Source organism: Panthera tigris, chromosome A1 (assembly GCF_018350195.1).
Source record: "Panthera tigris isolate Pti1 chromosome A1, P.tigris_Pti1_mat1.1, whole genome shotgun sequence".
In the NCBI taxonomy this organism is placed as follows: Eukaryota; Metazoa; Chordata; class Mammalia; order Carnivora; family Felidae; genus Panthera; species Panthera tigris.
The window spans coordinates 226525847-226540844 of NC_056660.1; the positions used below are offsets into that span (position 1 = coordinate 226525847).

The 14998-nt window shown below is 50.3% G+C and overlaps 1 protein-coding gene across 2 annotated transcripts in view; it reads right to left on the reverse strand.

The window, feature by feature from the left end:
* Nucleotides 1–14998, reverse strand: part of TRIO (trio Rho guanine nucleotide exchange factor) — a 353374-nt gene that overhangs the window by 69510 nt on the left and 268866 nt on the right. For both annotated transcript variants that reach the window (XM_042997460.1, XM_042997467.1), the window contains exon 34: nucleotides 7297–7540. In XM_042997460.1, coding sequence (XP_042853394.1) covers nucleotides 7297–7540 — 244 coding nt within the window. The remainder of the gene's footprint in view (nucleotides 1–7296; nucleotides 7541–14998) is intronic.

The following is a 14998-nucleotide window of genomic DNA, read 5'->3' on the forward strand; positions in this document are numbered from 1 at the left end:
TGGCCCACTTGTGAGGCTCCATAATTACATGCTGCACAGAACACGGTCCTTAATCACAGGTCTTGGACGGATCACCCCGTTGTGGCTGCAGGGGGCTCAGAAGAGGGACCACTCTTTGTTCTTGGTGTGGTTCCTCTTCCCACAGGGATTTACATTAGCAGCTGTTCTGACTGACTAAAATCTGCTCTTTTCCAAGCTAATTTTTTTGAAAAAGTATATATGCCTTCCATTATATATATTTTTAAAGAGTATGTGGGCAGATATAGGTTTGAAATGCATATGCCTGGGGTGTGTTTTCTGATTAACAGTGGCAATCTGGCATTAAGTAGATGTCTAAATACACCAAAACCACAATAGAGTCAACCACATTTTTTAACAGCACTAATGCCTTTTCGAGGCCCTCCATTTTTTGAAAACTTACGAGGTCATTTAAAAGTCACTAAGCAGTTATAAGAGGTAGGAGGCTGATTCCCCTTTGGGGCCGAGTGTTTCACGATTTGGGAAACTCACGTGTGAGTTGAACACAATTGAACCGACTCATCCCCAGTATCCCGGGGGAGATGCAAGAGGCCTCCCTCCTCGGGCAGGGGAGCTCTATTCTTGGTCACGGAGATTTCTAGAGAAGCACCTCAGTCTCGCAGAGCTGCCGTTTCTCTGGGTGGTGGTCGGGGCGGGGATGGAGAGCACAGGATGAGGCCATGGCTCCTGTGAGCACAGGACACGATGTCCGTCTGTCAGCTGCCCCGTACTAGGCTGATGCAGTGCTGGGAGCCCGGAAAGCGGTTTGGACAGGGGTGAGGAATCTTAGTATCTGCTTGTATTCTGAGGAGGGAAAAGCTTCCACATACCCTTGGAGCTCGGGGCCAGCAGACCACGGGCACAGGCTGGGAGTGCAGGCGGGAGAGGGCGGGGAGTCCCTGGGAGAGGACACGCCTGGTAGCTTTCTGAGTCGTTCCCTTCCACTACCTGCAAACCTCTAGGAAGCTCCTGTCACCTGGTCTCATTTCCATAAAAGGGGACCAAGGGACATGGGAGCTGAGACGATGGAAGAGACTTGGCCTCCTCCCAAAGCTGGGGAGCGGGGGGTGGTGGTGGTGGTGGGGCGGCCACAGACAGAGCCAACAGCTCACAGGGCCCGGATGCTGAGGCGGGGAGGCTGAAGACAGGGCCCAGGGGAGGGGATGGCCCCGGAGGGGGGACGACAGGGGCTCACGTGCACTGCATTTCGGGCCTCAAGGGAAACACGTATTAATTTTACATATAGTGGTTATGGTCAGGGGTTCCCCGAGAATCAGACGTGGAGCTTTGACCTCCAGGCATGCCCATGTCTCTCCACCTTGAGGGATGGCCCCATGGTCACAGGAAACATATCCATGCAAAGTGTGAATCTTTAACGTAAAGGACGTAAAACAGAACGGAACTGGATGCTCATCCCCCATGCAGACCCCTGCTGAGACAGCAGCCCAGCAGAACCTGCCCCCTTTCCGGGCCTCAGCGCAAAGCTCCCCCGGATGCCCCACGATCCGGCCCCTTCTCTCCGTTCTCACTCACTCTCAGTGCCAAGAAGAGGTTCTCTGCCTCCCTCATCAGTCTTGTTGTTTACAACCTATGTTGTCTGTACCTCCTCAATCACATTTGTAAGTCTGACACCATGTCTGTGCCCAATGCTCGTACTGAAATCTGTTTTAAAGCATTTTCATTGATTTTCTATGTGTTTCCTCGTGGGTCTTGGGTCCAAGTTCATCTCCCCAGGACCTTCTCAGGTTAGCCTTTGTGCTGTAACACTTGTTAACTGCATCAAGATTTATTCTGTTCTCCCCTCACCTCCACAGACTCACTGGATAAATTTATTTTTTTCCTTTGAGATTTTTCATTTACTTGGTAAGAGGAGGCAGAGAATGTCAGGAAGGGGCGAGGGATTAAGACAAACCCCTCCTGTTACCTGACATACCACACTAGGGGGAGAGAGGGCAGGTGCACACGTGGGGTGTGTGTGTGTGTGTGTGTGTGTGTGTGTGCACGCACACACATGCGTGCGAGGCGCAAGGCCCTGTAGGACACAGCAGGAGGCTGGGAGCGACAGCAAGTCCCTGAAGAAACTTGAGGTGCAGCATGAGGGGGTCTGCGTTTCGCCGCAGTAAGGCAGGCGTGAGCACTGGCACCGGGAGGTCTGCGGGCCGGCGTCAGTGGTGGCACTGAGGAAGGGACGGTGTGCCCGAAACGCATGACTCAGGTCAAGGTAACCACGTGTGGTGGCAAGCTCAGGAAACTCGAAACATCATCACGGGACTCCGTAGCTCCACTTCTGGGTACACTCCCCAAAGCACTGAAAGCGAGGACTTGAGAGATCTGAACGCTCCTGGTCGCCGGCATCGCTCACGATGACCGGAAGCTGGAAGTAGCCCCGGGATCCACCAGTGGGTGGGGGGAGAAACAGACGTGGTCTCCACACACAATGCAACACTATTCAGCCTCAGAGCAGAGGGGCATTCTGACATACACAACAATACGGGTGAACTTGAGGGTGAAATAAGCCAGTGGCAGAAGGAGAAATACTGTCATAGACAGTAGACACAGACACAGGAAGCAGAACCGGGCGGCCCGGGGCCGGGGAGGGGAATGGGAGGACGGAGAGAGCCGTGGACGGGCTGTGGTAATGGGACACGGCAATGGGAATGAACTCAATGCCCCTGAAGTGAACACTTCAAAAGGGTTACGACGGTAACTTTTACGTTACGTGTATTGTACCACGTAGAAAAATAATGTGCGTCACCACCAGCTCTGGGTTCTGGCACCTGTCACGTGCCCCCCGCATGGCTGGGTGACAGCTGGGTTAGCCCCTGAACCTACAGCGAAACTCTCAAGCACGATCGTTTGGGTTGTGAAGAAACAGAGAAGCCGAACCACTCCATCTAGAGCAGCATAAAAACGGGGATGTTTTCAACTGGCCTCATCAGAAAAAACGAACATTTCTGATATTCCTGTTTACTTTCTGTGATCAAGACTAAGTAAGCGAATGTAGAAAAGTGACAAGTTTTACAAGTTTGGGCAGAAGGAAAGAAAATCCCTCGGATTTATGAAGAGATTAAAGATGATTACACGGCACCTATTTCGGCAGTAAATCCACACGCGTTACCCAGGGGAGCGTGGGAGGCCGGTGCCCGCCAGGCCGGGCGCCACATCAGACTCGCTGGGCACGGTGTCCGCGTCCAGGCCCTGAGCCCAGAGATTCTGATGGAACGGTGACGGTATAAACCGCCAACACAAACCAGACCGGATGAGCACGAGGCGTTGCTGAGTCCTTATTCTGCCTCAGCGTGTGGGGTGTCTGCTGAGCCAGTGTCACCGACGCTGTGAAGAAGGCAGACTGGCCACCGGAGCAAAACAGGATTGACACTCGGTCACCAATGTCACCGGTCTACTAAGTGCGCTCTGCCAGCAACCTGCCTGTGCGGGACTCCCCCACAAAATGGAAAGCATTTCTCAACCGAAGAACGTTCACCCTGGAACGTTCGCACCCTGTTTCGGATGCGAAACTATCTCTTTGGAAAACAAACTGAGCAATTACGTTTCTTGTTCACTTAAAATAAGATGTGTGTGTGTGTGTGTGTGTGTGTGTGTGTGTGTGTGTGTGTGTATACACATATATATTTTATATTTATTTTTGAGAGAGCGCAAGTGGGGGAGGGGCAGAGAGAGGGAGACAGAGGATCCGAAGCAGGCTCTGCGCTGACAGCAGTGAGCTCGATGTGGGGCTCGAACTCATGAATCATGAGATCACGACCTGAGCCGAAGTCAGACACTCAACTGACTGAGCCACCCAGGCGCCCCCAAGATAAGTTACATTTCTGATATCTCCCTACATTGCTCAAGTTTACAGAAAATAAAAGCACTTCTGGTCCTCGCGGTGCTTGAAAACCGCTGAGTGAGCACAGGCAGTGCTCACAGTGAGTCCTGGGCCCTTCTTGGATGAGGTGTCTATACTCACATTCACACTGCAGCGTTTCAAGTATCATTCGCAACCAAATAAACAGACATCTGACCTTAACAGGCATGACTTTTACATCTGAAATGTTCAGAAATCTAAGTTGTTTGGACTAGGGAGTTATTAGATAAATTATTGAAGCAGTAAAGCTGAGATAATTTTGGAATCAGAAATTAGTAAATGTGCCTCTTGCCTGGAAGGTCAGAGCAGCGAATGATGGAAGGCGCTTAAGAAACTATCTGGCGACTAGAGACAGACACTTGACGACAGCTCCCTAACTTTCAGGAGCCTGGAAGAACGTGGAAGGCGAGACTACCTGCTTTCTTGTCAGGAGGAGACATGCCAGTGACAAGCAGCGAGTTCTCAGAGAGCAGGGGCCACACGTAAGTCCTCACCGCAGCACTCTTCAAGCCCAACCCGGGGCCCAAAAGTAGATGTCGGGTAGCAGACGTACGTGTGCAAAAGGGCGAAGGGCCCAGCACACCCCAACGTGCAAGCGATCACAGTGGCACACCCACCTTCCCACGTAAGAGCAAGAAGGGTTGTGGGCTGAGAGGAAGCAAATCAAGATCTCCCGTTTCCCCAGGTGGCAGTGGCTTCTTGTCCCGCAAGTCTCTGTGTCTTTTATTTGGACTTCGTTCCCAGATCCTCATCTATTTGAGGAAGACCCCTTCTCCTAGGTGGAGACCCTGGTCACTATGGCCAGATTTCCTGGACTTGAACAGGGACAGGATGCTCTGGCAGAGGCCTGTCACAGAGCCCAGAGGAAGATTTCTAATCTATTGCCCCGTTGTCCCAGTCCTAACATAGCAAGTGAGCAATCTTTTTTTTTTTTTAATTTTTTTTAATGTTTTATTTATTTTTGAGACAGAGAGAGACAGAGCATGAACGGGGGAGGGGCAGAGAGAGGTGGAGACACAGAATCCGAAGCAGGCTCCAGGCTCTGAGCCGTCAGCCCAGAGCCCGACGCGGGGCTCGAACTCACGGACCACGAGATCGTGACCTGAGCTGAAGTCGGACACTCAACCAACTGAGCCACCCAGGCGCCCCAGCAAGTGAGCAATCTTAAGAGTGTCCTTGCATTATAGGAAAAATACAAATGCAGGAAAAATGTTAAAAATGGGTAAGGTTTCTGAGCTCCCATCTACTGGACGAGCTGTTAGTTCACAACGGGTTTTACTGAATGAAGCAACATCTTCTTGTTCAAGAAAGAGCGTGACAGGGTTTCTGAGGGGCAAGGAAGAACTTCTCAGGGGCTAGAGCGTCACAGAATAGGGGAGACAAAAGCCCCAGCCAATGAACTGGTACTTAATTCTAAAAAGCAGCAAAAACCCAACCTCTGTAACAACTCTTCAGGACAAAGTCAAGTGCGATAAATACACAGTTCTTTCTTCTTGGCTAGCCTGCAATTGTGAACACTGAGAAGCAAAGAACACACCATGGGAAAGGCACATATGAAAAGAAATCTTTCAGAACGAGTTTTATTTGTGGCTGGAGTTCACCAGGGCTCCTCTGTATAATCAACTCAAGGGGAAAAGTTGTACTTTATTTTCAAGTCAAACTCAGGGACCTAAATATATGATGTAACTTTGGAAACCCCGTGGCAACAGGCTAACCCAGCACAGACCACCCCCCCACCCCCGCCACTGGCACTCGAGTGCCACACGAGGGGGAGTCCAGCGCTGCTCTAACCTCATGGGCAGCTTTGCCAGGAACGAGAGCGGACACCCTGGCCTTTGGCCAAAATCTGAAAATTCTCCTTCTGTTTGGATCCCTGAAGGAATGATAGCTCAATTCTTCTAGTTTCTTACTGGGGTGACAATCAGGTCACTGTTAGGCCCTGAGGGATCTGGAACACGGTTGTGCCTACAATTAACAAGGTGAGCTAATCAATCAGTAGCTGTGTCCTGTGCAGTCTCATTGAGCTCAACGCAATGAGTGAAACGTACCTCTGCAGCCAGAAGATGGTCCTCAAGACATGTCATGAAAAATGCAAAGCGGGCACAGATAACAAATGGAGGGAGTGACCAGAATATTCCAAAATTAATAGAAAAAGAACCAGAATATGGCAGAGTATAGGGTTGTTCTCTCAGGAAGAGAAAACAAATTGCATATCCCCAGATCTGCAAGAATCTGCCATTTGCCAGTACTTCAGAGAAATGAAGACTGACGTAATATGGTTCAAAGCAGATGAACTCTACACATTCTACACTTTTCTAGAAGCTATAAATGACCAGTGTTTCTCAAAAGGGCTTGAAGTCTCAAGTGAGCTTTTCACTGAGATGAAACCAGCACTGTCCAAAAGAAACATAGCGCAAGCTGCACATGCAATGTATAAAAATTTTTAGTAGCTACGATTTTAAAAAGTAAAAGGAAATAGGAAATTAAATTAACCATAATAAAACTTTATTTAACTCACTCTATAAAATATATTACCATTTCAACCTATAACGACTATAAAGTAATTACACTTTTTTTTTTTTTTTTCATATGAGGTCTTGAAATCGAGCATGTATTTTGTACCTGCAGGACAGCTCAGTTCAGACTGGCCACACCTGAAGTGCTCAGTAGCTCCAAACCTGGACATTTGGGACAAACATGCTCGCGTACTGTCACTAGGAGCCCATTACTGACCCATCCAGACACACATGGAGAAACAGTCTTGCCACGGTTACCTTTAAATAGAGGAATCACTAAGGAATGCCAAACGCTGCTTGCTTCAAATGCCCTGTCATTTCAGGGGAAAAGTGCACCTTTCAAAAGCCCCTCCTGCCACAGTCACAGCACAGCCACGGCCCTGCCCACCCGCACCCTCTCCCTGGCAGCCCAGCTCCGTTCCCACTCTGCATGGCGAGCCTGGGCAGTCTGGGATGTTCGGAGATACTTCACAAGGTAGGAGGAGGCCTGGCTGCACTCAGGGCCTGCATGCTTGCTTTTCTGGGATTTCACGGTAACAAAACAAAGAAAGCACAATGTGCAAACCTGATTAAGGAGACGCTGAATATGGTCCCCCCTTCCCTACCCGCTTTCATCACCTGGAGAGGAACCGCACCTTCCGTGTTCTCAATTTATGAACGACACTGGCCCCAGAAGAAGAGCCCTCTCTCTTTTTCCAAACTGATACCATTTTGGCCTGAGTAACAGGTGAAATCTTCACTTCCACTCCAGCTCTTGATGGATTAGAAAAGCCCAGAGACACAGTGATAATGGAGGGAAGCACGAGTGACAAGGAGAGACCGTACCCCTCACCAGGCTGCAAAGAAGCAGGGGCAGAAGCTGGGCACGAGCCAGCCGTGCCTCACGATCCCTACCTTTGTGGTTGAAGATGCCCTCCATCTCCATGCTGCTTCTAGAGTGGGCGATGCACAGAGAGCCGCAGGGGACCAGGCCTTCCGCGGCGGGGGACCGGTCGGTGGTCCGCACCAGACACCAGTCAGGCTTGTCGTGGGGCCGCTCCAACACTTCCACGGTCTGGCCACGGCGGATGGTCAGCTCTGTGCTGTTGCAGGCGGTGAAGTCGTGGATGACCACCGTCAGCTCGCAGCCGCCGGAGAGCTGGGGAGGGAGAGGGACACGTCAGTGAGCTCCCGCCACCGCAGCCCCTGCGGGCGAGGCTGAGCTGGGCCAGCAAGAGCCGGGGCTGGGGCAGTGACTGGCCACCACCTGAGCGGGGGCTCTCCGGTTGCACTGCCCCTTCGCTTCCCTCTGGAATTACGGGGGCAGTTATTCGCTTTTCCGTGTTTTACTGTATGGCTATGATTTTTGAGGGTTTCACGGTTAGAATCCGATACAATTTTCCATATGAGCGTCCCTATCTTTTTGTGCCTGAGACATCATTATCTCCCTGCTCAAAATGTGCTATATAATCCTTTTTAAACATAGGGCAAACTAGTGAAAACTGAAGGCTGCTTGGGGGATCACTGCATCATACGGTGACAACATGATAGTTTTACTTGAAGTTTCAGTTCCCACTTGGTGTTTGAGCCAGGCTATTAGTGGGAGGCTCTCTGGCACCACTTGGTTGAAAAAGGGAGCAGCCGCGCAGCAGGGAGACCGAAGGGGTCATGAGATCCCTACATATGGGCAGTGCATGCCTTATTCTCTCTTCCAGTCCCTCCAAGAGCTCCTCTCCACCCCCCCACCCCCCAGGATACCTCTTAGCGGGCACTCCCGCCGGGTCCTTTCCAAGCCGTCTTCCCATGCCGTGTTTTACCATGCCATTCTGTACGCTCTGTGGACACTGGCTTACTTCCCTATGCTATGTGCTTTCTGGTCTGAGGCTCCTTTCCGCACCTCTCCCCTCCCACTAAGCTCACTCCCATTTTCTGTAAATTAGAACTCAACTAATTCTTAGGCCCTTTGAAGCACATTCACAAACTCCAGAAAGATACAGTGCCATGATCACTATTTGCCTGTGGCCTGTGTCCCATTTGTCTGCCCCTTACACTGTTCATGCCCCGGGGACAGCATGCGTATATATATATATATATATATATATATATACGTATATGTGTGTATACATATGTATATATATATATGCATATATATGTATATATATGCGTATATATATATGTATACACACACACACACACACACACACACACACACACACACATCCCTCCTACACAAGAACCTTGTCACCCACTCCCCATCTTTGGACTGTTTCGCTGGCCCCTCACTCCAGATCGCCCCAGGAGGTTCCAGCTCTGCTGCGTGTCCACCATCCCCCTGTGCGGCTCCGTAACCACACTCTCTGTGCCCATCACTCCCCACGCAGACATCCCAGATAGCAGCTAGAGAGGACTCTCGTCACTGTTTCGGGCATTTCCCTCCAAAGCAGTGAGTCTAGGACGTGACTCATTACCCGCCTCCCCGATCTGTTTCTCTTCCAATGTTGCCTTTTGGATAATGGTTTCACCATCAAGTCAACCCGAGCTAAAAACTCTCTCTCCAAACGCTATCAAATAAACTTAAGGCCATGTCTCGGATTACTTCTTTCCTCTGCCCATCCGTGCCACGCTTCATTTGGATTTTGCGGTGACCTCCTGGTGGCCTCCCTAACTTCAGGCTCACCTTCCAAGCCATCTGAACGCTGCTGGCAGCTGCCTTTTTGAAATGCGGAGCCTCCCATTCAAGCACCTGACACACGCATTCCTTCGTGTGGGATTCAAAGCCCCCAAGCCCCCACAGCCAGGTCCCACCCACCCTGCTGCTTGTCCTCATGTGCTTCACAGCCTGGAGCGTGTCTTCCTTGAGGTGGTCCTGCCCTGCACTGTGTCCATGAGATCCGTCTGCTCAGAACCCCCATGTCCCCACTCTATTCCAGGCCCCCTGTCAAAGCCCTCTGAGAAGTTGCTCCTGCACCTGTCTTAGGTTTTTAAATAAATCGTGTCTCAATTCTGAAATGAGCCACGTCTTGGGGTGTGTGTGTGTGTGTGTGTGTGTGTGTGTGTGTGTCTGAGCGCACGCACGTGCCCTTAGCACCAGCAAGGGGGTGCTAAGCGGGTTTGTTATTTCTCTGTGAACTTTCCATGCCTGGTCCGTGAGGGGAGAGATGAGGCCCGTCTCAGTCATCCCCGAGTCCCAGTGCCAACAATGGCAGGCACAGGGATCATACGAAGAGGTTGCTAATAGCCTTGAAGCCTAGCTCGCCCAGTGCTTTGTATCCCGCAAGCAGATAAACATTTGCGGAAGTGAAAAACGCAAAATGGGCTTGCTCTAAAAATGCAGATGCTGCATTTGAGAAATTGAAATGGAACGTGGGCTTTTCTCCTGTGACTTCAGGAGCGAACTCTGCCTGTGCTCAGTGTGCAGCACACCCAGGCTTCTGTCGCCTTGAAGGGCAGCAGCACAGAGAACACACAGGGACAGAGGAGTAGGCGGGCTGGGCTGTGGCCAGCGGGTGAAGGACCGCCTGGGCCTCCTGCTGGGAAGCAGCCTTGTTCCAGAAGCCTTGCAGATCAGATCCACCCACAGAGAACTGGGAACCCGTGCCTCCTGCACAGGCCCGCAGCCTGCTGGCCCTGTCATGCCCTATGCTGTTCAGTATCCTCCTGTTCTAATAGCCGGTCTTTTGAGAGAAGTTTAGATATTTACAATAAGAAACACATGTCCACAAGACAACCACAGAAAACAAAACAAAACAAAACTCCTCCATAACGCAACACAAATATCGACAAAGTGAACTGTCTTTGCTAGGCCACAGAGGAAATTTCTCACAAATGTTGAATCCCCTTCTAAATTTTATAAATTCCTCTGTGTGAAACCCATGCTAAGTCCTACACGTTTCTCTGTGAACACAGATGCTCACGTTAAAAGAGTTAAAGGCAGAGGTCCTAGAGAGAGAATTTCCCTTGTAAAACCCTGCATTATGGCATTATGGAAGGGGTTAATCCCTGTAACAAAAACGAGGGCTGTTTCCTGTCCCAGGGAAGGCACGACCAGTGGACAAGGCCCAGTATGGAGTCCAGCGTGCTGAGGCCCCTCGGGGCCCATACTTCCTGGGGGCCCCTTTCCAGCCTGCTGGAGCTCCCCCGTGGCCACCAGTGACCTGCCCGTGTGTGCGTGTGTGTGTGTTTGTACACAGCACAACCCCCGCCTGAGGGCTGCCTTGCCATTTCTCCACGCCCAGCCCTGGGAAGCACAACTTCAGGACACATTATCTCATCACCAGGCCTTTGCTGGCTTCATTCTTGAGCATTTTATTAATTTTTCAGACTGCTCTGGGCCACGTGGTATGTTCTGTGGGTGGGGGAAGGGTGGGAAGGAGAGAAAGGGGCTGCCTGAGGGGGAGAGTTAAGCTCGACTTTATTTCTGGCACGGATGCTTTAGCCCCTTACAGAGTAATCAAACACTATTGGAAACATCTGTGGACTTGACAGAGCATCAGAAATAAAAATCAAGCCTGTTCGGACAAAGAATCTCATACTGAGTTACATACAGTTCTTTTTCAAAGACCTCAGATAACTTACTAACAAAACCCAGTACAAGAATCAGTTTTTAAACAGTGCTAAGATTATCGTTTAAAAACATCGCTATCTTCTTGGTTTTACCATGAGAATCTCCTGCACAAATCTTTAAGGGGCGGGGAAGCTAACTGGATGTTTTCTAGAGCACATACGTCCTGTGCATTTCTGTCTCAATGTTCACATCCGAATATTCTAAACCTACGACAAAACCTGCCTTTAAAACCAGTTTGCTGGGGCGCCTGGGTGGCTCAGTCGGTTAAGCGGCCGACTTCGGCTCAGGTCATGATCTCGAGGTCCGTGAGTTTGAGCCCCGTGTCGGGCTCTGTGCTGACAGCTCAGAGCCTGGAGCCTGTTTCAGATTCTGTGTCTCCCTCTCTCTGACCCTCCCCCATTCATGCTCTGTCTCTGTCTCAAAAATAAATAAACGTTAAAAAAATAAATAAATAAAACCAGTTTGCTAATTAAAAAAAACAAATTTTTTAAAATAAAAGACTTAAAATAACTATTTTGAGGGAGCAATGTAAATCATTACTACCTTGTAAGAATTAAATTCCTGATTGGAAAAAGTTCAGATAACATACATCGTTAAGTATGACCGAGACCGTACTTGTTTTCAGTGATACTGCTACCAACAGTGACCCGATTTCATTACTGTGCTGAAGAATTACCATTCCACTGATCTCGTTTAAAAATTCACTTTCCCTTCCAGCCATACTCCGTGACAGTTTTCCCAGTATCTTTCTCACTTCTGTGTGTCTGAGGGACTTCTAGGAGGGGTTCCTCACCACATGCGTTTAGTTTAGGATTGCAATTTATGAAAATCTGAGTTTCCATGACTCACATTAACTCTTGTGAAATTCACATCAGGAGACAGTTTCCCCCTCCCCCTGATCTTTCGGCCTTTCTCCTTTAAATGACAAATATGGGGACTAAAAAGCATGGCAGTGAAAAGGCCCTCCTTAGCACATGGAGCACGGAAGCCAGCTAGGAAATGCCTCCTCCAAGACTACGAGGGCTACGGAGGGAACTCCAATGACCCAGATGCACAATTAGCAGCATCAAACCAGGGTCCCTTTGCCTGAATTCTCTCCAGAATGACTGAAAATGAACAAGCTGTAGTTTCACCCAAACGGATGAAACACTCCTCTCTGGTCGCCGGCACGTGAACCTTCAACAATCACCACGCGGCACCGAATTTTATTTTTTATGTTCTCTGGAGAAACCGTGTTATGTCGTCGCTTTGCCTGAACCCAGTTAGAGGCAGTAACGAAAAGAGACCCACAGCTGGGGAATTCTCAGCCCACCCCTCCTCGGAGATGCCCCTCTCTGGTGCACAACGAGGCAGTTGTACAAGAAGAACACACAGTTCTGGAGGGACAACGGCAAACATCTGGTCTGAATAACCGAGCTCCCAGGTGAGTTCTGGGGCAGCTTCTGCCAGAGGAGGAGCGGGCTCTTTATGACTAGCATGGCGGACCACGCAGCCCTTGCTGCAAACGATTCTACTTCAAGAACCGAAGATCAACTCAGGTGGGTGTCTGGCCAATGTTCGGAGAGCAATTCAAAAGGAAAGGGGCATTGTGGTCTAATAAAAGCCATTTTTCCTTAAAGAACAGAGTGTGTCAACTCTGTGAACAGTCACATCCTACAACCCAGCACAGTTCAGTCATTCAGAAACCTCACAAAAGAGTCTTGTGGTTTTGCGGAGGCTCCACACAGAGCAGACCAAAGACTGGCTGCCCGGTTAGAGAGGATGAGAGCGCACGGCTCTGTCACTGGCGATGCTCACGAGAGAGGGGCAGCCACTGGCATCTCTAAGAGTTCCCCAAGGAAACGCGTCACATCCCTGGCTCTCACCCACCCAAGCTTCTCGCCGCGCAACTTCACGGACACAGGGGCGTACCAGCAACCACCTTACCCGTGTGAGCAGCCGGGCCCATGCTCACCCCGACCCCGAGGCCAAATCCACGGGAGAACCCTTCACCAAAATTTGCTGAGTTTCAGTGAGGACCACTCTGATGGGCTCTCACACACCGAGCATAGAAATCTGTGAGAACTGAAGAGTGGTTAATATGGTAAATTTTCTGTGGTTTTCACTACACACGCACATAAAAAAAAAAAGTCTGTGAGAAGATTTCCCCCCCCCCCCAAAGCAGCAGCCTACCATACCCAGTATTTTATCCAGAAAAGAAAGCGGAGTGTGGTACTCAGGGGTGTTCATTCTTTACTGACATTGTCGCACGGTGGTTTTCTGACATGAAAATCATTCTTGGAAGGCCTCCCTGACTGTGTGATATACATGAGGTGGAATGGAAAATTTGATGTGAAAAAGCAAACTTAAAAGCCCCGCCTAAGAAAAGGGCAAACTTTGAAGTAGAAAGTGAGGCCAACTGGAGGCGGGACAGCGAGTTCGTACGGGGCTTCACAGAAGCTGACCTGCACTAACATCACGTTTCCCCTCACTCGACACACCAGAACGGGGATGCCAGCACCCGCCGAACAGACCGATGACCAGCTTAACTGGTTAACGGGAGCCGGGGGCAGACAGCCGAACACCACCCGCACTCCCTCAGGCCGCCACGCCCTGGAACATCCGGAACTCTGTGAGACCGCTTCACCCGGAGGAGCCCGCTTGCTGAACTTCCTGAGCGAGCAACACAGTCTTTCATCCAGAGAAGTCCCTGTGAAATGACGCCTCGCGTCTCTGACGCAGGTATGGGAAGAGGGCAGGTACGACAGCCAGCGACCGGCTGACTGGGCTTCTCGCCAGAAGGAACCGCGGCTGGAGTAAACGCCCTGCCTCCCGTCTGAACCAAACGGGCATCCTCCTACGATGCTTACTTTGACCAGTACGTCAAATTTACATTAAAAAGCGTTTCTCGATGCACCACTACTTTTATAAACGCTTTTGTTAAATTTCTCTCCAAATTTTGTATTTAAAAAAAAACCAAACAAACCAAAAACCTACCTTTTCTTAGAACTGAGAGTTTCTACTTTGGCGTGGGGGATTTTTTTCTGATTAAAACTATCAAAGACTACGTTCCACTTTGCGGTTTTATGAAAGCGCTTAAAACACTTGATAAAAATTACAAAAACCACAGTCACTTAGGAGGACCGAAAACAAAGATTAGCAAAAGGAAGGAACAAAGGCAGGTGTGCTCCGTCACCCTGGCGGGGGCGGGGGCCTGGTCACCCTGCGCACGCCTACATGTTCCGGGCTGGCACACACTGGGTGATCCGCGAGTATCCGTGGACGGACGACCCTATCCTGGGAACGTGTGCAGTCGTTTTATGCGCGCGTGGCCACAACGCAGCGAGGTGGGTTAAAGGGGAGTGTGTGTGTGTGGGGGGGGGGGGGTATGTTTTGAGCAAGAGTCCCCCTCTTCTTCAGGGACTGCCCATTATGTGGTATTTTACTGCTGAGCCACCAAAATGCCTAAGTCCAGGCACTAATACTGAGCAATGTATTCTCAAGGCAGCTTCCAGCTCCAAACACACAGCTCCAAATGCACTGTGCTCAAGAGCGGGCAGATACGAGGGCAGCGAGGATGACACAGGCAGTAATCTGCAACGGCCAGTAATGAATATCAACAGTCCAGGAATGAGGGAGGAGGCAGCACTTTTGAAGAGGAAGCCGCAGCAACAACTGTGTACGTGCGAGGCAGGCACTGTTCTCAGTACATGCCCACAGCCCCGAGGTGATGGCACCGTCCCCCAATTAGAGATGAGGAAACTGAGGCACAGAGAGGCGAGGTAACTGCTGAAGGCTGCGGAGAAGCAGAGCCCAGAGATCTGGCTGGCGGGCTCTTCCTTGTTCTTAACCACCTGCCGTTTTGACGTTCAGTACTCTGAGTAACTACTTTGTCACACTCTGAAGCTAGAGTGTCCTGTCTGCGGGGACTAAAACCATGTGCCGTCCTGATGAAAGGCTTCTGAATAAAATGACTCGATTTCATGCCCACACAGGGGAAAACCTACATAAGGTCCTGGGAGGCTTGGTCCAGCAAGGCCAGCAGAGGACCTCCTCTGAGCAAAGCTTCTGGCA